Raw genomic sequence first — 24,005 nt, forward strand, 5'->3', positions numbered from 1 at the left:
ACAGAGCCATTAAAGACTCCGGGCCCGCGGATTGGTTCAACGCCCGAGACCTGATGGAGAAAGAGAAAAGAAGTTGCTCGTGAACGTGCTACATGTTGTTCCTTTTCCAGACCGCTTGCGTGCGCACACGAAAACTTGGCTGGTATTTGAATATCGCGCGCTTCGTTTCTCTGCGCCAAGACTCTGGATGAACTAGAAGAGATGCAACAAATACCAAACACGCGGCAGGAACGTGCAGGTTTCGGAAGTTAATGTTGTGACAGACAGAATAAACCCATCGATCATTTATCATCCAGTTGCTGGTGAAAATACGCACCACCTGTGACTGACCTGGATATCACACCCACGTAATTAAAAGCGCCACGGATGGTCATTGTTAAGGACGTTTTTTTTTTAACGAAGCTACCGTTTAATGAAGCTACCGTTTAATGAAGCTACCGTTTAATGAAGCTACCGTGAGAACGGTCTCTGGACTCTTTCCTGACTGGCGTCTCCTTACGCGTGCGATTCTATAGCCCGTTCGCAGGCGTTCTCCTCGTGGGCTAGAAAGGGTTGGTTGCGCGAGGTACAGTGCTGTGATACTCCACTGGGGTGGGCAGAGAGATCCTTACCTAGGGTCCCTTTCACGGCGAGTTTTAGAAATGTCAAATCACCTCCGTGAAGTGCAACGCACGCTAGTATGTTTACCAAGCAACGCGTAGAATTCATGGACTATTTATAAAACTAATCGACTGAATTTGCGACATTGTGCAAAGTCTGCGATGGCGCAGAAACATTTGTGTGAATGATTTACCGTTATTGATCTGTCCACTACACGGTCTGTTACGAAAACTTTCTTTGCGCACTACGTTTTGCATAAAGTACTTTTTATTAAATTTACTTGTCATACTGTCAACAGACAGCATTGTTTTTCTAAATCGTTTTTAATGCCATATTTTTGTTTTCTAATATCCCTCCCTATTCACCCCAGTCTCTCATCCCTGGCACGGCCAGCGAGTGCTTTTCGCTCATTATTTATTTAGTGACGGATTTCCCCGTGACTTGTATTCCAGTAACGACGGGTGAAATGTCAAGACAAGTCGCGAGGTGGGCTATTTTAAAAAATAAAGGAGAGTCAAAGAGAGCGCATGACTGAATGTGAAATAGCTTTCATATAATCAAAAGGTAAGGTTTATTTTCCTTGTGTTATTTAATGTTATTGCTATTTAGTATAATTTGGCTGTAATTTTACTAAAGGTTGTACATTTTTATTTAGGATACATGCGATAGATACGAATAGCAAGCGTTAAGGTTTATGAAGGTATCAAAGTACTAAGGTATTGTGTTGCATCTCTACTGTCATTAGTATTCATAGTGTACATGCTATAGTATACATGGTATTTTCTATTCATATTACCTGTGGAATGCAGTAAACATTATTTTGACATTATTTTAAGATAAGCCGGGATGGTTTTCCTTAGGGAAAATGTAAATAACTACGGTCAAATTGCACAATATGAATAAAATGAACGGACAGACGGATTTTATGTGTGAACAGTCACGGCATGGCTAGTGTTGTACCACTGTGACAATCTTTGATGGAGTTTTGTGCGTTATATTTCCAGCTATGCTGACATGAGAAAAAACGTCTTATCTTATTTACGACAGCGTCGTCAAGATGGACTCTCGCGCGCTCCTCGTGTTCGCCGTGATCTTCTGTCTCGGTTGCAAGGGCACCTTCTCGTGCCCAAAACGTTGCACCTGCCACTTCAGCAACAAAACCACGGAGGTGGTGTGCCCCGACGTCTCGCTCTCGCGTTACCCTAGTGACAGTCTCCCAGGTAGCGCCACCTCTCTGACCATTCAGTTCACCAACCTGAGCAACGTCACCGCCCCTGACCTGAGGGCCACGCCCCTCCTGAAGGAGCTCCACCTACCAGGGAACAGACTGAGGAGCTTACCCGCAGACCTGCTTGCTGGCCTGACTCACCTGCACACCATCGACCTCACAGGTGCGTGGCTGTGCGCAGGTACACCTTAGCTGTCTGTGATGAATGTGTCTATATACACCTTAGATCTCACAGGTGAGTATGTGTGGGCCCTCAGCCTGTGTACGCAGCCCACAGGGAAATGGTGCTATCTGCACCAGAGCCCCACACGAGCAAGTGTATGCAGGTGTGCACGATAAACCTTGGTTCCAGTGTAGTCAAGTTATAATAAGTGATGATTAGATAGATAGATAGATAGATAGATAGATAGATAGATAGATAGATAGATAGATAGATAGATAGATAGATAGATAGATAGATAGATAGAGTGATTGACTGATTGACTTGATTGATTGATCAATCCAGATTTATGTGCTGGACTGTAACACATGCAGGTAAGTAATACAGGTGGCTGCTTTCATAGGTAGAGAAAAATATATACTCAGTTCAGTTCTGCTTTATTTGCCATTTATAAGTAAGAATCAATATATCAGATTATAAAGCACTGAGCCCAAATAAAAAACAGAAACGATAAACATGTAAAACAACATACACTAACATATAAAACATAAAACACAACATATAAAACAAAATATAAATAAAACATACAATAACATATATAAAATAAAACATATAAAAGAATAATCATTTATAATTCATACTACACTAGGACAAATGATGGTACACAGTCCTGTTATTCTTGATGTATAAGACATGCGTCTTGTTGAGCATAGCAGAATAAACATCTCCTTTACTGGATGGTGTCTGTCTACAGTGATGCTTCATGTGCACAAACGCCCTCTGGATCTCCGCTCAGTCCCTTCATTTTTAATGTGCTTAAAAATACAAACCATTTTAAGATTAATCAGCAAATTAATATTCAATCAAAATCTCAACTCTTAAAACCCAAAATAGTCCTCTGTTCAATTTACTATAACAGGCTTTAAGTGTCAGCAACACTTCCTAAAATAACATTTAAAAAAAAAATCAACACAATATGTTGCCTTTAGCATTTGTCTTTAGCATGTATCCTTTTCTTTTGGCAGGAAACCTTATCCAGGAGCTCCCCCCTCACGTCTTTCATCACGCTCCCCTGCTCAACCTGGTCCTTAAGGACAACCTGCTCACCAATGTCAGTGCAGACTGGCTTCCCAGAAGCAGCAGCCTCACCTGGCTGGACCTGTCAGGGAACCAGCTGAAGGAAAGCCCCACTGGTCTGCTCCACAGGCTGACGCGCCTGGAGGTCTTGCACCTGTCACAGAACCACCTGCAGGAGCTGCCAGCCGATAGCTTCCACTCTCTCTTTGCTTTGGAGAGACTTTACCTAGACGGGAACAAACTCCAAGCCTTGGATTCCAAGGCCTTTAGTGGCAATGCTAACCTCACTTACCTGTTCCTGCAGAAGAACCAGATGGACACTCTCCCACCTGCAGTCTTCCATGGGCTGGCCCGTCTGCACTACGTGGACCTGTCCAACAACAGGCTGCGCTTCCTGGCCCCTGGCACCCTGCCTGCAGGGATCGGCTGGGTGGACCTGGATGGAAACCCCTGGCACTGCAATGCCAAGCTGGCACCTCTGTGGATGTGGCTGAACAGCCATAGCGGACGCTCCGAGCCCAAGTGCGCCTCACCGGAGGGGCTGAAAGGCCGAGTCATATCCAAGCTCACCAGCACGGAGCTGGGATTGAGCCCGGCACACTGAGCGAAGAACAGATGGAGAGGAGGAGGAGGATGAATGTGGGACAGGGAGAGGAGGATGGAAGCATCAGGAGCCTCGAGGAAAGCCGATAGATAAGAATGTGTTTCATGTTATCGCAGAATATACAATAAAACTGATTCACTGAAGTTTCTTGATCTGCCTTGATACCCCCCCGAGCGTTTTGTGTCCGTTCTGAGTGAAGGGTGGAGTCATGATCTGACACGAGTGGGGTTCTTCATCCCACACCCCCTTACACCCAGACTGAAAGGGAAGAGAATCATTTGACTGAGGTATTAGAAACGGTTATATTCCTGTTTCTTTACCAGATGTTACATGGCTGATACATTGCAGTACATTCATGTCTCTGAGGAACTTGAGTAGCGTGTTATTTCTCTCTGTAACTGTGAGTGTGTGGAGACAACAGCCTCAGAACGAGAGCCAGGCACTCACCCCACGCCCGCAGACCCGTCATTTTCTCTTAGGCATTTTATTTGAAATGTGAGTTACAGGGGAAACTGAGAAACATCATGTGGAGATATAAAAGTTGTTTTTTTGGGGTTTTTTTTTAACAAAACGGTCAATAAAACGGACTGGCACAAGCATGCACCTGCCTGTGTCAGCTCCAGGGATCCCCTGAACACAGCTACCTCGCCTTAATAAATAAGCCTCCCATCACACCAGAGGACGCATTCGTAAATATCAAGGCGTTTATAACATACATTTTGTTCCAAAAAGGCAAATATAAATGTTATTAAAGCAATTACAAAACCAAATAATATGTTAATAACAATAATAACACTTTAGCCAAAATGCCAGCAAGAAATGCAGAGACCCCTGAAGCAAATATTGGCAAAAAAAAGAAGTTGGCACAAAATAAAATTCAGAAAAACACATCAAAGCAATCGCATGAATGAATAAATTATAGGCACTCATGTTGAAAACGCACTTCCGCAGTCTGACATGGTCCTACGCCGACGTCATCACCGTGCATCGGACGTAGCATCGTCAGTGGACTGCAGGCAAACGGCGCCGTCATCTCGCCGTCTACTGCATCCGTCACGCCATCGCCGTAGTAACGGGGGGCGCCTGAGCTCTGTGGCTGACACGCCTCACTTCCCATGCACCCCCCCCCCCAGTAATAAGGCTCCCATAACTGAAAGACTTTTCTTAAACTGACTGGTATTGGGCTGGGATTCATATCAAATCCATCAGGAACTATCCCACAACCACGTGAAGATGATTTCTTACGATGAGATTTTCATTAGACATGTTCAGTTTTTGGTGTGTGTTTTTTTTAACTACCACACTACACATCACAAGGTCATCTTACGACTTCTCTCTCTGACACCCACCCACCCACCCACACACACCCACCCACCCACCCACACACCCACACACACACACACCCACACACACACACACCCACACACACACACACCCACACACACACACACACACACTAGATGCTCACCAGAATTTTCAGTATGCACAAGTAAACATTACCAAATTCAACGATTACAGTTCAACATCTAATGGTCTACCATAGTTTAACTCCCAATAAAGGAACACGATATAGATACAATTTAGAAAAGGGCGCATCAACGTGACGTGACTGGATGAGTGAGCCTCTGAACGTTAACGTTGGGAAAGTGATGAAATCTCTCGATAGACCCTGAATTGCATCTCAAGAGTTCTTAAATGAAACACAGTGATAAAATAAAATCTTCTCAGAGATATCCAGTCTCATTTATGAAGCCATCAAAAAATGCTTTGGAAACATAGCTAGTTGAGGTTTGACGTCAACATCCCAAACTAAAAAAAAGCCATAAACAAACCAACAAACTAAATATTGGGAGAAAAGCATTTTTAAATAATAATTCCTAAATAAATAATTGTCACAGACATGAAAAGACATTCTGTCCAACGCTGTGCCACCATTTAGACAGTTTCTGTTTGTTTTTTAAGAAGTGTTCAAGTGAAACATTATGGACAGCCATTATAGACCAGTATTCCTCGGTCACAGGATTGCAAGAGGCCTGTTACCGAGGGAAAAAAAAAGCACGCAATGAAAAGACACGGGTCTCGTTTATCAGGGTGCGGTAGAGTGGAGCAGTACAGTGAGCACAGGGTGTTGGAACAAACAGTCAAGCAGGGAGCAGAGGTTCTGAGCGCTCTAGACTCTGTTTGGTTGGTGAGGGCGCCCTCTGGTGGCAGACAGGGTAGCTCTCAGTTGGTTTCTTTGGCATTCTCTGATCTCCGGCCAGCCATGTAACTGTCCCACTGAGATGAGCTTCTCTTCACACTGCTGCTGAACGGGGAGGCTGAGTGGCTCTCTTGCGTGCGTGTTTGTTTTAAAATTGTCGGTTGGTAAAGTGCCAGGTAGGACTGTCCATCTTTGCAGGCTTCTGGGCATGCTCAGTAGCAGCCCTCTCGCCAGCTCTCATCTCTGATGCCGCCATAGGTGCGTGGAGCTGGCAGAGACCTGCAGGACACACACACACGCACAGACACACACAGACACACACAGACACAAGATTTAAAGTCTACATGTAAACTCTGGTTGTGGTACACCATTAACTGATATGACACACTCTCAGTTCTCATGACTACAAGACCCCTATAAAGAGATAAATAACTGCCATGGTTAGTTACAGTGGTGGGGTATTTGCTGTGTGTGTTGTGTTCATGTGTGTGTACCTGCGCACCGGCTGTGCCAGTTTGCTGCGAGGCACAGGTAAACCCCCGCCAGCAGTACCGCTGGGGCGGGGCAGACCACTGCGGGGTGGGGCCAGGGTGCGGGTGGGCGTGGCAGTTCCTGAACCAGGATTAGACACGACCTTGACAGGCTGCCGTAGAGCCAAGGGCGAAGGGGTGACTGGAGTCCGCAACTTACTGCTGGAGGGGACTGAGGAAGAGGAGGAGGAGGAGGAGGAGGGGGAACGTGAAGATGGGAAGACGAAAACAAGAAAAGAAAAAAGGCAGAAGGGAGCCCCGGAAAAATAGCCAGGACGGAGGTTACATCACGACTAACTCAGCATTCCAGACACATACACGAAACCCCAGTAAAGAATGACAGAATGCATGGATAAACAAACCCACCAACCCACAACGGATGGATGAGGTCAAACTGAAGCACACTAGATGGACAAACACTGACCCACACAAACCACCTCCTGCTAGACCGCCTCGTAATGGCACAGAAGTACATATAAAGTACATCGAGAACAGCGCACGTCACAAACTCACATCACACCAGTTTTTACAAGCATGTAATAAGAAATCAATAAATTAAAGATAAACGCACAAGGATCCAATAAACAATGAATGCAAATAATCACTGGGCAGGCTGCGATGATCTCAATGGGCAGAGCTAAATTACTGTACATGTCCAAACATCCTCAGTGAGAGCAGAGTCTGCTCCATCTCCCTCTACCGGCAAAACGGACACACAACATGTGCACACACACCCACACACACAATAAAATATCAGGATAGAAAAAGCAACAGTATCCTGTGTGAATACTCACTGAAGTCTCCCTCGTCTCCAAAGCAACACGAAAGATGAACTAAAGGCAGAGACAGGAGACGCCAGGGTTCAAATGCATTCGTACAAATTACTCACTAGACCCCCCCCCCCCCCCCCCCCCCCCCCCCCGGTTAGTCTGGTTAATCTGATCTAACATTAAGAGGTCTGGATGCAGACACCAGATAAATCACGTTTCAATTGGTTTTGGATTCTGAACGGTACATCACTGACATGAGGTCCAGCAGGAAGCACAGAACCAAGTCCAGCAGTGGTCAGTACAGTTGAGGTTCCACACACGCCCTACATGAACATTTTCCAGGCATGTGGTGTAATATCTTGGTGTGCGGTGAGCTCACAGCACAGCAGTGACAAACCAACTCCACAACAAAGGTGTGAAGAGAAAGAGTCCCACTATAACACACACACCTGCTGGTCCACAGGATGCCAGCAGGATCGTACACACAGCCACTCGTACAGGAACACAACACCTAACAGTGCCTCCTTCCCTCCTTTATCACCAAAACATCGTAAACAGCGGCCTTTTTCTAGGTATTTTTTTTCTGTTAAGCCATTAACAAGCTACCAAATGAGTAAATGAGAAAAATCCAAATTCCACAGTTATTCCTCTATCCGGTGAGACATGGCCATAAGCAAGCGTCTGACTGTTCAAGGCCAAACCGCGATGGCCACTAGGGGTCAGTGTTGGGCCCAGCCGGGGCCGGCTGCATGCGTTACCTCGTAGAGATGTGGGGTTCTGCAGCTGCTCTTTGGGCTTCGGAGAGGCCCTCGTCGGCCCGGGGAGCCTTTGGTGCGTCGCTGCTGACAGACGAGCAGGTCAGAGGTCAGTGCTCACCTCTGAACCAGCGGCACAGCATCCAGTAACCATGACTAGCGTGCTGATCCAGGATCAGAGCATGGCGCGAGGTTAAGAGGCGGGGACGGAGGAGGCTTAGCTAGGAAGTGTGCGACAGCCACGCCATGCCTGCAGTGACGGAGCACAGACGAGCGCAGTCTTTGACCCGGAGAGGAAGCGCCATAGCAAAGGCAGCAGTACAGCCCCACCACCAAGACCTCAGCCAGAACCGAGAGGGTCTCCGGACAGAGAGCATGCTGGGAAGATGAATGCAGGAGAGGATGTAGAGATGGAGCAGTTCTCCCACCCGAGATACCATGCGCATTCACGGTCGCTTGGGTTCTCACCGTGACAACCGTCACCCAGCAACCAGATCGAACGTTCTCCACTTAGAGACGGTATACTCGAACATACTGTAACTCCTCAGTAATCTCAGTTTCATTTCACAGTACAAATTATTATATGTGCACATACTGCGTCACGAAACTGAACGCCACGGATAATTGGTGTAATTGCTAACTGGATGGCATGGACGGTCATCGCGTGGGAGCGACACTGGCGAGATTGGCACGTCCCCTTCCAGCTCATTCCCAGAGCAGAGGAGCCGGGCGCCGTCCAGCGGTGCCAGTAACTCCTGAGAGCTTCTCCAGCCACAGAAACCCATGTTAAAGTGAATATCAGTAATTCGACCGGAAGAAACAGGAAAAGAGGAGGAATTAATCCCATTCCAGCCCAGCCACGACACGGAGAGTTAGGAAGTGTTGAAGAGAGGAAAACGCCAGTGTAGTGACCGCGGCTGTCCAACAGACGTTTAAAAAGCCGTTTTCCTTTGTTACAGGAAATACTACAGAATTCATCACTGATGTTGTTTGCAGGGGAAATACTGTTTGTGGCGTTTTGTGTGTGTGTACATATATAGACAGCTGCAGTCAAGAATACATGCATGACCCTCCAGTATCTGACAGACTGACTGCGGTCTGTATATGTATATACACACACACACACACACACACACACACACACACACACACACACGTGTGTATATATATATATATGTGTGTGTGTGTGTGTGTATATATATATATGTGTGTGTGTGTGTGTGTGTGTGTGTGTGTGTGTGTGCGTGCATGTATATATGTGTGTATATGTTTGTGTGCGCATTTGTGTGCGTTTCAGCACGCGCATTTGGGTGTGTGTACTTACTAGCTGACTGACTCTGATGTTGAGGAGAGCCATTTGGCACTTGCAGGTTGGACTCGCAGCTGCGGCTGTTCTTCACGGGTTCAGCGGTTGAGCCCGAGCTGGAGCGCGTCAGGTTGGGAAGACTGCGCCGGAGTTTCTCTGCACACGCACGCACGCGCACACACACGCGCACAGACATCATAAACGCTGCACATACACACATGCGCCTAAAGAATACAGTTCAAACGTCAGTTAAATCCCCGCTGGAGTGGTGTTGTGAAAACATCATCCCGGCTTGAATTCCTGTCCTTCCTGTTTGACCCTCAGCTCTTGCGCTGGGGCCTCACGCCTACCTTCGTTCTTGATGGCGTTGGCATGGGGCTCGTGGGCGTGGCCCTGCAGCGAAAGGCGGGGTTGCTGCAGACGGCTTATGACTGGAGGCTGGGGCGGGGCCCTGGCATACTCCAGTGAGCGGGCAGGCGACCGCGAGCGAGGCGAATGGCGGGGCGAGGGGCGGGGCGATGGGCGGGGCGAGGGGCTGAAGCGGGCCATTCCCGGCCCGTGCTGGCCGAAGGGCGGAGCCTGCTGGAGCACCGCCTCCTCTTCGTCCTCCAGGCTCTGGGCGTCGAGCTCCTGGTCGCTGAGCGTGCCTCGTCTCAGGGACTGGCAGGACGAGCCCGAGCTGCGACGGGACGCTGTGGCAGCGTAGTCCTGCCGCAGACCTGGGGGACGTGGGATAATGTGAGGGGGGGGTGCTACCCACACTACAGGGCATTATAAAGCACTAGAGAGAGAGAGAGAAACTATGGGAAAGAAACTGTAACATAACAGAGAGTGTCTCAGCTGTGAGACATGTAACTGTTTAATGGGGTGGAAGATTATGAGAACTGTAACTGTCGTCCTACCCAAAAGGGATTAAATATACATGGTGTCCTGGGGTCAGGTCTTAATAGCTGTTTCTTTGTGATTTTATTTAGTCTCCACGTGTGCAGATCGAGAGACCCTCACAAATCGATTCTTGAAGAGTCACTCAAGCATCAACTTGGTCTGGATGGTAAATCTTCTCCTCCACACACGAATGGAGAGATCATTATGTGGATGTGGAGAAGAGCGACTGGTTTACACCACTACGGACTAGCTAGCAAACACCAGGGTTGCTATGTTCGGTGGATAATGATGGATAAATGATTAGACCACGTTTGACAGAGTATAACGACTGTCATCTTTACAAACTGTATCAGGATTTACTAGCAGTTAAATGACAGTGACCAATCACAGCCATGTCTGTTAACCAACATTACACACTCAGTTCTGAGTCACTACCAATGAGTCACTTGTTTGGCACGCAAGCCATAACACGGACCATTTTAAACGAATGCCTCAGCCACACTACCAGTACGGTGCGGTAATTCCTAAAGGTAATGAGTCATTCTGAGCTAGTTGTTGCTGAGTGGAAGCTACTCTCCTTTTTGCCATGATACCCTAACATCCAGACCATAACGGATGAGCACAGAGAGATGACTCCACCAGACCACATGAGCAGAGCACAGATCCGACAGCTGCACAAACGCTGTGGTCGTAATGGAGAAGCGGTTGATGATCCATGGGGGGGGGGTACTCACTCTCCTCCTGCATGCGTGCGAGGATCTGCACATCGGTGACATCGTTGAGCTTGTAGGTGGTGGAGGAGCCCACAGAGTCTTCGTCCATCTCAGATGTGCTCAGTTCACTGTCCACTGACGACTGGGGGCTCACTGCTGGGGGGTTCCTGTCCGCCGGACCCCGCTGGTAGCCTGCACACACACACACACACACACACACACACACACAATACCCAGGTAATGCTAGGCCTAAGGCCAGTAACACCCATGCTGTTTGCACTGGGGGCAGCGCTGAGACTCTATGAACGTGGCTCACCTGCACTCCCAGGCAGTACGAGTTGCCTGACGATGGGCACTCTGCAGGGCGTGGACGAAGGCGAGTTGAAGCCACTGCTGTACGGACTGCCTGCTGCGTTTGGACTGTAGGGGCTTCCGTAGCCCACCTGAGAGGTGTAGCTGCTGCCATATAGACTCCGCCGCTTATTTGCTGGGGGGAAGGAGTGGGTTTTATAAGGAATAAGTAAAATTACCAGATTACCAGACCGACAACACACGGCATATTAAACAAACACACATGACACATAATGAGCAGACACTCAGACACCACTCTGCCAAATGTGTGTGTATATATACACACACACACACGTGTGTGTGTGTGTGTGTGTGTGTGTGAAGTGGATGTTGTGCTGATCATCCCCTGAGTCTATTAGAGCACATTGGTAGTTCCCTTAGAGAAAGACGCCCTTGATCTGTGCAGTAAATAATATGACCTATTCAACTCATAGGAGAACAAAGACCACTTCTACACACACAAACACACACTCACACTGCTGTTTGCCTCAATGTATCCATTCAGTAAATATCACCACAGCATGTAGCTATAACAGTTTATAGCGTAGGCCTGAGGTCTGGATGATGGGAGAAATCACTACTGGCCCTTAACAGTGTGGCATGTTGCGTTGCGTTTAGTGGTTTGTGTTTTAATGGTTTGTGTTGTCATGGTGCGTGCGTGTGTGTGTGTGTGTGTGTGTTCGTGGTGTGTGTGTGTGTGTGTGTGTTGGTGGTGTGTGGGTGTGTGTTCGTGGTGTCGGTGTGGGTGTGTGTGGGTGTGTTGTCGGTGTGGTCATGGTGTGGGTGGGGTCATGGTGTGGGTGGGTGTGGTCATGGGGTGTGGGTGGGTGTGGTCATGGGGTGTGTGTGTGGTCATGGGGTGTGTGTGTGGTCATGGGGTGTGTGTGTGGTCATGGGGTGTGTGTGTGGTCATGGGGTGTGTGTGTGTGTGTGTGTGTGTGTGTGTGTGTGTGTGTGTGTGTGTTCGTGGTGTGTGTGTGTGTGTTCGTGGTGTGGGTGTGTGTGTGTTCGTGGTGTGGGTGTGTGTGTGTTCGTGGTGTGGGTGTGTGTGTGTTCGTGGTGTGGGTGTGTGTGTGTTCGTGGTGTCGGTGTGTGTGGGTGTGGTGTCGGTGTGGGTGTGTGTGGGTGTGGTGTCGGTGTGGGTGTGTGGGTGTGGTGTCGGTGTGGGTGTGGTGTCGGTGTGGGTGTGGTGTCGGTGTGAGTGTGTGTGGGTGTGGTGTCGGTGTGGGTGTGGTGTCGGTGTGTGTGTGTGTGGTCATGGTGTGGGTGTGGTCATGATGTGTGTGTGTGTGTGGTCATGATGTGTGTGTGTGTGGTCATGATGTGTGTGTGTGTGGTCATGATGTGTGTGTGTGTGGTCATGATGTGTGTGTGTGTGTTCGTGGTGTGTGTTCGTGGTGTGTGTGTGTGTGTGTGTGTGTTCGTGGTGTGTGTGTTCGTGGTGTGTGTGTTCGTGGTGTGTGTGTGTGTGTTCGTGGTGTGTGTGTGTGTGTTCGTGGTGTGTGTGTGTGTTCGTGGTGTGTGTGTGTGTTCGTGGTGTGTGTGTGTGTTCGTGGTGTGTGTGTGTGTGTGGGTGTGGTCATGGTGTGGGTGTGGTGTCGGTGTGGGTGTGTGTGGGTGTGGTCATGGTGTGGGTGGGGTCATGGTGTGTGTGGGTGTGGTCATGGGGTGTGTGTGTGCTCATGGTGTGGGTGTGCTCATGGTGTGGGTGTGCTCATGGTGTGGGTGTGCTCATGGTGTGGGTGGGTGGGTGTGTGGTCATGGTGTGGGTGGGTGGGTGTGTGGTCATGGTGTGGGTGGGTGGGTGTGTGGTCATGGTGTGGGTGGGTGTGTGGTCATGGTGTGGGTGGGTGTGTGGTCATGGTGTGGGTGTGTTGTCATGGTGTGGGTGTTGTGTTGTACTGTAGACTGGAGGACTTCACATGTCTAATGCAGGTCAGACCAGCACTCTGCTCCCTGAGGACACTGGAGAGGATAATGGGATCCCCTGGCTGTGGACACACTCATAATCCACCCTGTGTGCGTGTGTTGTCATGGTTTGTGTGTGTGTGGGGGGGGGGGGTTCCTTTCCTACTTGTCCGTCTCTCACTCTCTCCATCATTCACACTCCTCCCTCTTCCTCTGCCCACGTGTTCTATTCATCTCTTACTCCGTCCTAACCATACACCCTCGATACAGCCTTCCTTAGAGATCAACCACATGCAAACAGCAAACACACACACTTTCTCTTGAGACTTTCCAGTATGCCCCACTCTGCTGAACGGCTGAAGAGACAGGTCTACATATCAGTTAGGGTCCGGGGACACACACACACACTCCCCTCCACAGGGTCAGGAGGGACCAGTCCTCTCCTGGGTGGTTTTTCCACGGCACGTATCTAGATCTTTACCAGTTTTCCGACTCCTGTAAGTCTCCACCTCGTTAGCTTGGCAGCTTTCGGTTCTCTCTCTGTTAACATCCTTGTGTTTAATGTTACATGAGACAACACTCCTGTAGTGACAACGTACAGACACAGACAGTCTGGGCAGGGGGTCTTTAACACAGATAGACACTAATTAGAGTAACGCTTATTAAAGCTATTTCTGTCAGCACTGATGCGTATGCAGCCCGTCTAACTGGCGGTCTCGCGGGCAATCTAACCTCTCTTCTCACTCCCCACAGATTCAATGTTCTCGACGACACAAACTTAACAAAACTTTTCCATGCTGAGTTTTTAAATAACATTGTAATCTACGTAAATAACATTGAATCTACGTAGATTTAAATAAGATTACATTTAATATAAATCCCAGAGGAGTGACATGTCCACCCAACCTCTTGCTGCAAAGCTGTGTGGGATGTGGACCCTGACCTCTGACCTGTCTGACAGAGTGGTCTATTTCTATTTGCATGTTTCAGACCAGAAAGATGGAGCTCTGTCTTGCAGCACCAAAGGTCAGTCGAACACAAAATGAACCGACATTTCTAATTTAGAGACAAGTGAGCGTCAACACACACAGAAACAACAGACACCAGCTCTTTGATGGTGGACAGGACTGTGTCTTTCTCTCTGTGTGTGTCTCTCTCGTTCTCTCTCTCGAGAAGTACAGACAGAAATAGACTCATCCCTAAAACAACCACCCTCACACCAGAGATCATCTAACCTGTTATGTATCCACCCACAGGTCAACGAACACCACCTCACACACCATGTGGACGCCTAACACCACCTCACACACCACATGGATGCTCACCACACCATGTGGACACCTAATACACCAGTAACAACCTCAAAATGTCCTTAAAGAGCCTCAGTCCAGCTGGATCACTGAGGAACTGTGTCTGTTCAAATCACCAGTGAAGAGAACAACCTGCAGAAAACACTGGGTCAAAACGCTGGGTCATAAATATCCTATCATAAAATGTGTCATGTCCTGGGAAGGTACTGCATTTTTTAGCCATGTCACACACACACACACACACACACACACACACACACACACACACACACACACACACACACACACACACACACACACACACACACACACACACACACACACACACACACACACACACACACACACAGCCAAATCCCAAACCTAAGGAGCCATTCTTTCCAGGGACAGTGAGGGTCTTTCCATTCCAGTGAAGCAGACAGTTTGGCTCACGGAAGACATTACAATACCCTGACTAACCATGTTTGTGTGTGTGTGTGTGTGTGTGTGTGTGTGTGTGTGTGTGTGAGACAGAGAACACAACCCACACTAGAACAGAACCTGCACGAGAACCTCTATAGGAACCTGTATAACAACAGAACCCACACTAGAACAGAACCTACATGAGAACCTCTATAAGGACCTGTATAACAACAGAACCCACACTAGTACAGAACCTACATGAGAACCTCTATAAGGACCTGTATAACAACAGAACCCACACTAGTACAGAACCTACATGAGAACCTCTATAAGGACCTGTATAACAACAGAACCCACACTAGTACAGAACACGCACTGGAACACATTACAAAGGACTAGAACAGAACACATGCTAGAACGGAACCCGTATAAGAACAGAACACACGCTAGAACGGAACACGGATTAGAAAGGAACATGGATTTGACTGAATGGCCAGCTTGAATGAACTGGAAAGGGTCAGGCACAGTTCTGTACAGCCCAGAGGACACAAAGTAGATTAAACCTCCACACAGCTCATTAGGGGAGGCGGAGCCTCTGTTAATCTTCACCTGTCAATCACAGCCCCTTAAAACACTGCCCAGATCACTGCATCAGCTGTTCCACCCCTCCTGACTCAAGTGTGAGGAGATGCCCGAAGGAGAAGCCCGGGTACTGAAGGACCGGGCTGTGGAGGAACGGCGGGGCATGGGGAGAGGAAGGGAGACGCACGGGAGCAACATGGCGCGTCACATCAGGAGAAGGAGGACAGGGAGGAGGGAATGAGAGACCAGGGAACGAGAAAGAGGAAAGAACACAGATGGAGGAAAGGAAAGTGAGGAGATGTGAGAGACAGAGAACCGAAGAGTCCTGGTCATTCCCAGCAGATGTGCGCGTTCTGCATTAGCGGGATCCTGATAAGACTACAGAGATAACAAGGATTTGAAGTATGAGGTGTTTCAGTGCACAGCGCCCTCTGTTTGCAGGAGGTCCTCCTTACGCTAAAGGAAACCAAGCAGCAGGCCTGGACGGACACACACGGACACACACTCGACAAAGATGTGCTAGTTTGACATAAGAATGAGTTTTCAAGTCATTACTTCACATAAGACGCATCAGTCTGTTTCTCCTTTTTATTAAGCCTGAGCTAACTTGGCATGGTTGATCAACCCCGTTCAGTTCACCCCGACTAATATTTCTCACGCCGGCCCACGTTCTACTCCACGAACAGCCGAACCGTCAACAGTTCTGTACTGTGAACAAAAACGATGACGTGGAAACACAAGCACGAGACACTCCTGCTCCACACGGCCCCAGACAGGTCGCTGGCTTGCTCCGCACTTCTCACAGCCTCTCAAACATGAGACGATATCGTGAAGGTCTCACCCAGCATCTGACACTGTGAGAGCGCGTCCCAACTGTACTGACACCACAAGCTCAGCAGCCACCTGTAAGTGGCTAGCTATCCACAGCTCCACGAATTGGCAACTTTTCGTCGGTTGAAGCTAGGCCAGATCATCTTATACTGAAAGTTTCATAGCCAACAAGCTTTTTTTTGTCGAAATTGAAAGCAAGTGTTCAGCTTGCTAGTACAGGCAACGTTATCTAAGTTAGTAGGGAGCAGTGCTGTATGTCTAAACGCGCCATAGATCACTCCTCACATTAAGACAGCGATTGATTTTGACCTGTTAATTGTATGCCATCATGATGCCTCATTCTAAACCAGCCAATCGGAGCAGAGCTCATCAATTATTCATGATCTTAACAAATAAAAGCTTTGTAAAAACAAAAGCGGTACATCATAGCATGTAAATGGGTGTGTAAAACTGCATCTGTGCATTTTTTGACCCGAACAAAGTCACACATTCCCTGTACAGACACAGAACAATTAGAAAATACTGAATAAATGTGTTCTAAAGTGTCTAATTATCCAGATTAGGCCGAATCCAAAATTCAGTAATCTCACTAATGAACTGTATGGTGACCTGCTACTGAGATTCACATCTCTACATTTTGTCCTGTTTGTCTCCAGTGAGTTACGTAACCATGGTGCTTGGAACAGGACCACGTCACTGTTTACATGTCAGACACCTGTGAAAATGTCTAGAGACCAGTAACCATGGAGACACACACACACACACACACACACACACCTGGTTGGTCTCTGGACATTTTAGGAGAGACAAAGTAAAAGGGTTATAGCAGCGCAGCAGACCAGACTGGCCCGAACAACCTTGCCTGTCAGAGCTACCCTTAAAGACCTCTGGGTGTAAAGCCAGACTCTCTGTCTGGTGAAGGCAGAGGGTAGTGACCTCACCTGGCTAAGAACCCTGAAACCGGGTCTTCTGGGTGAAATGTGTGGTCACACACAAACACACACACACACACACCCTTTTCACGTTACAAAAGGGACGGAGGACGAAACCAAGTCGGTAAGCAAAAAACACAACAAGAGGAACCAAAACCCTCTTTGGGAACGTGTCCCCAAGGACGCAGAAACACGTGTGGAGCACACAAGACACCCTGCAGCCGCTAAACAGGGCTGATCCGGGGCACCAGCCCCAGGCTCCGATTGTGAAGGATCCTTGTGAACCCATCTCTCTTGTTGCTGAATGAACAGAGAGCCTGGAAGTGCTTCAACACCACCACTGGTCGGCGTTCTCTGCTGTCCTACGGATCATTACCCCTAACCAGCTATCGCTGTGTAAGCTGGCTGTGTAGAAGCCTGTGGGTTAAAGGTCTACCACCTACTCGCCCTCTCTACACCACTCCCTCTGGCCACAAGCCAGAGGACGGAGAAATCCCTCAGATCCACAGATTTTGAGAATGTAGTGGATTCACCAGGGACGATGAAGTCTCAAGGTCACAGGCTTCTGGCTCAGGCTGCTGAGTGTGATGGGCAGGACCACTCTGACTGATCCCTGTCTATGTCTTGCAGACACACAAACCTTCCAGCACACACCCAGAATTCATATCCCATAAGAGCAACAAACTAAAGAAATTAAAATAAAGGCAACAAGCTCACCAACAAGAAAACTTTATGTATGGAAACATGTCAGCGAGCGATTTATGGTGCGCGTTGGTGCTGAACAATTAACCATAAATGTGTGTGCATGTGCGAATGAGTGTAAAGCCTATGCAATGGTGCCGGGGTTAGTGTGAACGCTCTGTGTCTGAAATAGAGGGTTAGAACAGACACACGCACACAGATGAATGTGCAGACACTTAGTCCGGAGCTGAAACACATCCACACCCCCCCCCCACACACACACACACATACACCCACACCCAGCAAGAGTCAGACCACAGCGCAGAGCTCGGGTGGAGACAGCGAGGTACCTGACATGGTGAGGTCGAGTCTGTGGAGGAGGGAGCGTTTAGCAGACTCCATGTCAGGGCTGGGGTTATCCAGCGCATGTCTGCACCACACCACAGGGCTGAGGGCCTTCTGGAGGGGGCTGTTCAGCTTCGCCTCATACAACCTGGAAGAGCGCGCATGCACGCAGACACACACACACACACACACACACAGACACACACACACACAGACTTAAGTTCGCTTGTTCTGTCATAAAAATGGCATAGCATGCAGACCAAGAGCAAAAGTACCCACATTTAGAAATGTCACGGAGCATAAATACTGATGTGGGATCATTTTCTGCTTCCCATTTTACAGCTTTTTAAAATATCATTTCACAAACAGAAACGACTAATCGTAGTTCTGTCTTACACACACACGGTTCCCTACGACTTGTTAAATATGCAAGAATAGTACACAATCCTCCCCTTCACAGAAACAAGAGGGGGTGAACATGGTGTATTAATGCACATATTTAACAAACGTCTTACACGTTCCTCCAATATTCAGCGAGGCGCCTAAAACTGGATTAGTTAAAACAAAATGAGAATAAATATACTGATAATCTGACTGAAAGCTGTTCACTTCGGCACGGACCAGGACAAGCAGATCAGCAACATTTTATGACCCGTCACATGAATGTCATTAGAGGTCAAAGCATAACTTCATTACTCGATGGCAGCGTACAAAACAGCTACAAGCATTTCATCAGTTACAGGTTACAGTGGACAAATGACCACTCACTCCAGCAACAAACCAGTGTGTTTAATAGGTAATAGACAATGTGCAAGGGAATGCATCAGTACAGAGTTTGAACTTCACACACTATTATGATGTAGAGAGCAACACTGAGAAGAGAAAAAGACAGAGAGAGAAAGAGAGAGAGAGAGAGAGAGAAACCAGAGGATGAAGAGACAGAAGGAAATAGTAATATGCTCCATCTTCTACAGAGAGGAGGGAGAAGGTCCGCCAGGGTTGACACACCCAAGAGCTCCGGCATCAGTCTGACTTACAGGGACACCCCCTCCAAAGAAAACCACCACTACTGAAAGACTTCAGATGTCAGGACAGCAGATGCCCGCATGCATCCAGTCAGGTAGCAGCCTACTTTGGGATTACAGCAGGAGTGTATGACAGAGGCCAGCTCCGAGCCTAATCCCACTGCACTGAGACGGACGAACTGTAGCCAAGTATGCAGCTCTAACATGCTTGCACGCCAACGCAGTCAGGTCAGGCCGTCTGGCTGACCTCTTCAGCGCACCCGACCACATGACTGTGTGACGACATCCGGAACATAAGCCAGCTATCGGATCACAGAGGCAACAGCACCGTCAAAACCACAACTACTGTAACGAAGCTTTACGATCAACAGAAACATTATTACGGTCGCAAGATTTTTTCATCCGTTATGTACCTCACCTTCCTTCAGACTGGCCGAGAAGCGATCATCTTCATTAAGCTGTCCCACTTCCTATTAGCGAATACATCGCATTTCATGCTGACAGCAGTCAAAGCCTTAATGTGCAATCTGACAGAAAAGGTTTTAAATTTCATCGTTGATCTAATCGGTGATCTCATCGGTGAGTCCTTGTCCGCTCTGACCATAGTAGGACAGAAGAGTACGGGGTTTCCCCACCCTCGGACAGGCAGACTCCTCAACAGCGCTGTATTAAGCTGCGGTCTAGGTCTCCGGCTCCCTCCCAAAGAGACAACTCTGTACCGTGTCTTTCAAAAGCACCCTGCTATCTGCCACAGGGGGCATAAAACAGCCATACGTCAACAAATCACTAAAAGCAACGCCACGACCTCTGAAGCCTCACAAACGGCCTGTGGCGGCGGGCGTGCTGTGGGAGACCCATCCGCTGTGCCGTGGGACAGCTGCGTCCCGTCGTGTGGCTTTCTGGGATGGGACTGTCTCGAGTACTGCCTTCAGGACAAGGGCTTTTTGTTGGACTCAGGACTGAGACACTACCTAACAGCTGTGCGTGTTCTCAGGATAACTGTCCCGCAAGCCTTCACAGAACAAGAACGTCAGCTGTAAACTGGCCAAGAACAACAGCACGCACAACAGGCAGAGTCTCCTGAAAATAGCCTGCACGGTGCTTTAAAACGGGTGAACGTAACCTTACGACGGTCATAGCTGGTTAAAGGCTCACAGGAGCACAGTGTAATGGAGGGCCAACAAAATGTAAAAGACAGGGGTTTGCGATGATAACGAATGATTTTTGTTTCGAATTCGCGAATTCAGGCGATTCCTACACAACAGACGTCGGTCCCATTGCTTCATACATGCCAGTTATGGAGCAGGACAAAATACAGTACATTTTATCTATATCTCTCTCTCTATATATATACACACACACACAGTACAGAATATCTATATAGCTCGGCCGACACAACGGGTACTGAAACTGCAGAAACCAAGTGAAAACCACCCTATTCAGAGCTGCTCTTCACGTTGAAGGCACGTTTGGCTTCGTCGGCCATCTGTTGCGCTCGGAACAGCGCGCAGGAGGGACTTCCTTCGGTCCGCATTCAGGGAGTGACATTACGCAGACGACACCCGGAAAAGGCATCAGCTGTGATATGAAAAAGAAGTGGATCGGGACGTCTCGACACCAAGCACTAATATCAGCTGCACTACACATTACACACAAGCGCCGCAACGGCGCCCACTTTTAAGCGGAACAACGCGTCCCGTTTTCTGTAGCGGCTCCCCGGTACCTGAAAGAGGTCGCGCCGGGCCGTCGGCCTGTCAAACTCAAGCCCGTCAGAGTGTGGGGTTCCGCCTCTCCGGCACATTCCCCACAGGGATGTAACCCTGCCCCGCCGTTTACTCACCAGCTGTCTTCATCCTCGTTCAGACAGTCCATATCTTCAAGATCGAGGATCTCCACCTCGTCCAACACCGAAGTGTCGCCGTCCTCGGGAAAACCCACAGTGTCGCGGTAATACGAGGGCACGCCGGTGTGCGCCGTGGCGGGAGAAGCGTCCTCGCCGGCGTAGCTCACGCCACAGCCCCCGTGGTACGAGCGCCTGGGGCTCGCACAGCGAGAGTTCTCCAGAAGCCCCCCGTAGCCCCTCGTCGAGGCGAACCCCACCCCGGCCAACGCGGCGAGACCCGCCGCTGCCCCCGCCGACAGCGGCGTGTCGTATCCGGCACTGAGAGGTCTGGCCCCGGACGCAGGCAGCAGGGCGGAGCGGCTGCGGAGCTGTTCGTTTTGCTGCTCGAGTTTCTTGACGAGGTCCTGGAGCTTCCTCACCTCCAGGTCCGCGTTGATGTTCGAGTTGATGTCCTCCATGGTCAACGCACGACGCAGCCTCCTCCCTCTCCCGAAACTACGTGGATTCTGACTTCTACCGAGTCGATAAGTCCTCGGGTGTGTCCCCGACACGCGTCCTATGTGCACGCTGCCAACACCGCGACGGTAAAGTAAGTTCTCGGACGTTTCGTCGTCATCTCCCCCGAGCGGTGGCGCACACGGGGAGCTCCGCCGCCATCTTCACCGTCCAGCGCCTGACTGTGAACGCGAGGTGTGACACGTCATCACGCACAATGGTGACGAGCACGGTTTTTTTTGGGGGGGGGGGCGGTAAGCGACGCGCCACGTGAACGCGCCTATAAAACACCGGGGCCGTGAAGCAACCGTCACATATACGGAAGACCGGCGACATACCGGAGACTGAAAGAGGAAACGAGGAGGGAAGAGGAGGTTGGGGGCAGTTCCAGCGGTCAGGGTCACGCGGGGCGGTGACCCCTCGCTCTAACGGAGCCCAGCAATGACATCATCAGTCCCAGCGCACGCCGCCAAACGCACAGGACGGGAGAGAGGATTCTCACACACACACTAAATATTTTGTTGAATATTCAAATGGAGCTATGTTTTTTTTAAATATTGATCACTAATTCTCCAAAAGGTACTTCAGCCCTTTATACTTTTGCACGCTAATGTCAAATCACTCAGATGTACTTTAGCTATTTCCCCACTTTAAAACATATCTATCAAGTCAAGCCAATTAAAAAAAACAAAAAAACAAAACACAAACACACAAACCAGCCTGTTAGGTTCAGAACACAGCCCGTGCTCAACTCAGGACGGCTTTATAACCAATACACACGTTGAATCAGGTGTCAGGGCAGGACAAAGCATCCACCACTGACCCACCCCGACACAAACCCTCTGACAGACAGACTGCAACACTAAACCACAGGAACCAGATTAACAAAACACCTTTAAATATCTCACTTTATTTTCAAAAGAGCGCACGCCCTTGCAGTAAGATGCATTTTGTATATTAAAAAAACAAAAACCCAAAACATTATTCAGTTGTTTTATCATCATGTTAGGTGATGGTAGGTTGCAAGTCCAGCGCAAGGACGTAAAAGGGCCTTGACATCAGTGTTAAATGTCATAGCGTATCAGACCCTGATGTCTGATCCAGGGTTTCCCCAGGCAACTCCCCCATCTCCTCACAAGCTTTTGCCCCGCCCTCTTCATCGACTCCTCCCCCTGCTGCTCCCTGATTGGGTGAGGTCACCTCCAATCCATCCTGGTCTGAACTGATGTCCTGTGATTCATCAGCCCTCTCTTCGTCCTCCTCATCCTCCACGTCCATCTCAAACACGCGGACGTGACGCAAGTTTGAACTCAGCTGTGTGAGTAAAACACAAGTACACATGATTTGTTCAATACTAATAAACATAATGGCAGTTTCCATTAACATGCACACACTAATCATACAGCACACACAAATGCATATGTATGTGAAATAACGAGAACCTTACAATAATCAAATAAAATGTTGAAGAAAAAAAGTGTTTCTTACCCAGTGACAATAATGGATTCACAAAATAATAAAATGATAGGAGTCAAAAGGCACCACTTGGCAGTATTAGTTTTCTGGAGTAATTTTACCACAAGACCTCTAAATGTTTATGACCAATTCTCACAGGATAAGAAATCTGTAGAAATGTCAGATGGGAGTGGCTGCTCAATTCTGGCATAACTGTAAAAGCCACATGTAATGCATAACGTTTGCTGGTCACAACTGCAACACATTATTTCTGCATGAAATATTAAACATTATGCATCTCTGGCTTTTATGAACCAGGACAATTCACTTGCCTACTTTAGATTTAATAAAACCAGTTATAGCAACAATAAACTGGGTCTGGCCATTAGGAGACTACATACATCTAGTAGAATTGACCTCAAGCTACCAGACGTGTAGCTGCTCTGAAAAGGCCTTTTCATGAATAAATACCAAAGCTTATAACGCTACTAAATGTTTCCTCGAATGCTTCCATGCTTGACAAAAAGTACAAAAACTCCTGTGGGACAGAATATGATGGAATATTTACTGCCATGGCAATTGGCACAGGATTAAATAACCTGGAGGTATTTCTATTTCACAGCAGACAAAAGGCACAGGAGTCTTTAGTGACGTAGGAGCACAGTCTGCAAAAATGACCGACATGGTGGATTCAGACAGAACTAAAGCCACTTTTACACAAGTACTTTACCCCACCTCCACAGGTAAAACTGATCTTATGTGACGAGTGTGTGTGTTTATCTGAAAGGTAGTCACTTTTCTCTGCAAAATGAGATTAAATACATAAACAAACACGGTAACAGAAGCAGGTTCTCACCACACAGGCCACTTTGCGGATGCCATTCACAGCTACAAAGCACGCCTTCATGTTCTCCAGGTCTCTGCTCTGGTTCCCCCAGGTCAGCGCCTGCACAGGGATCCCCTCCGTCTGCTGGTCTAGCCTGGTGTGCACAACACAGCTACAGTGAGAATTCCTGG

The 24,005-nt window shown here is 48.5% G+C and overlaps 3 protein-coding genes across 9 annotated transcripts in view; 1 reads left to right on the plus strand and 2 right to left on the minus strand.

Annotated features, from left to right (window-relative positions):
• Nucleotides 1-804: 804 nt before the first annotated feature.
• Nucleotides 805-5,006, plus strand: si:dkey-90m5.4 (leucine-rich alpha-2-glycoprotein). 3 transcript variants are annotated; one of them, XM_027022643.2, is made up of 3 exons: nt 805-1,164; nt 1,256-1,991; nt 3,014-5,006. In XM_027022643.2, exons 2-3 carry the CDS (start codon nt 1,658-1,660, stop codon nt 3,667-3,669), a joined length of 990 nt encoding a protein of 329 aa, XP_026878444.1. In that variant the 5' UTR covers nt 805-1,164; nt 1,256-1,657; the 3' UTR covers nt 3,670-5,006. The 3 variants fall into 3 exon arrangements, with proteins under 3 accessions (XP_026878444.1, XP_026878445.1, XP_026878443.1); XM_027022644.2 differs by having other exon boundaries at nt 1,605-1,991; XM_027022642.2 differs by having other exon boundaries at nt 1,078-1,164; nt 1,648-1,991.
• A 59-nt stretch (nt 5,007-5,065) lies between these two features.
• slain2 (SLAIN motif family, member 2) lies at nt 5,066-21,723 on the minus strand. 5 transcript variants are annotated; one of them, XM_035524589.1, is made up of 10 exons: nt 21,036-21,723; nt 18,176-18,318; nt 11,145-11,315; nt 10,850-11,020; nt 9,581-9,949; nt 9,249-9,386; nt 7,928-8,008; nt 7,194-7,232; nt 6,364-6,571; nt 5,066-6,148 (listed from the first exon to the last, which is right to left on the minus strand). In XM_035524589.1, exons 1-10 carry the CDS (start codon nt 21,494-21,496, stop codon nt 6,082-6,084), a joined length of 1,848 nt encoding a protein of 615 aa, XP_035380482.1. In that variant the 5' UTR covers nt 21,497-21,723; the 3' UTR covers nt 5,066-6,081. The 5 variants fall into 5 exon arrangements, with proteins under 5 accessions (XP_035380482.1, XP_035380481.1, XP_035380485.1 ...); XM_035524588.1 differs by having other exon boundaries at nt 7,928-8,011; XM_035524592.1 differs by lacking the exon at nt 7,928-8,008.
• Nucleotides 21,724-22,414: 691 nt separating this feature from the next.
• The window catches only part of anapc4 (anaphase promoting complex subunit 4), a 10,882-nt gene continuing 9,291 nt past the window's right edge, over nt 22,415-24,005 (minus strand). The window contains exons 27-28 of the mRNA XM_027022645.2: nt 23,845-23,968; nt 22,415-22,847 (exon numbers count right to left, since the gene is read on the minus strand). Coding sequence (XP_026878446.2) covers nt 22,605-22,847; nt 23,845-23,968 — 367 coding nt within the window. The 3' untranslated portion in view covers nt 22,415-22,604. The remainder of the gene's footprint in view (nt 22,848-23,844; nt 23,969-24,005) is intronic.

This window comes from Electrophorus electricus, chromosome 3, assembly GCF_013358815.1.
Source record: "Electrophorus electricus isolate fEleEle1 chromosome 3, fEleEle1.pri, whole genome shotgun sequence".
NCBI lineage: Eukaryota > Metazoa > Chordata > Actinopteri > Gymnotiformes > Gymnotidae > Electrophorus > Electrophorus electricus.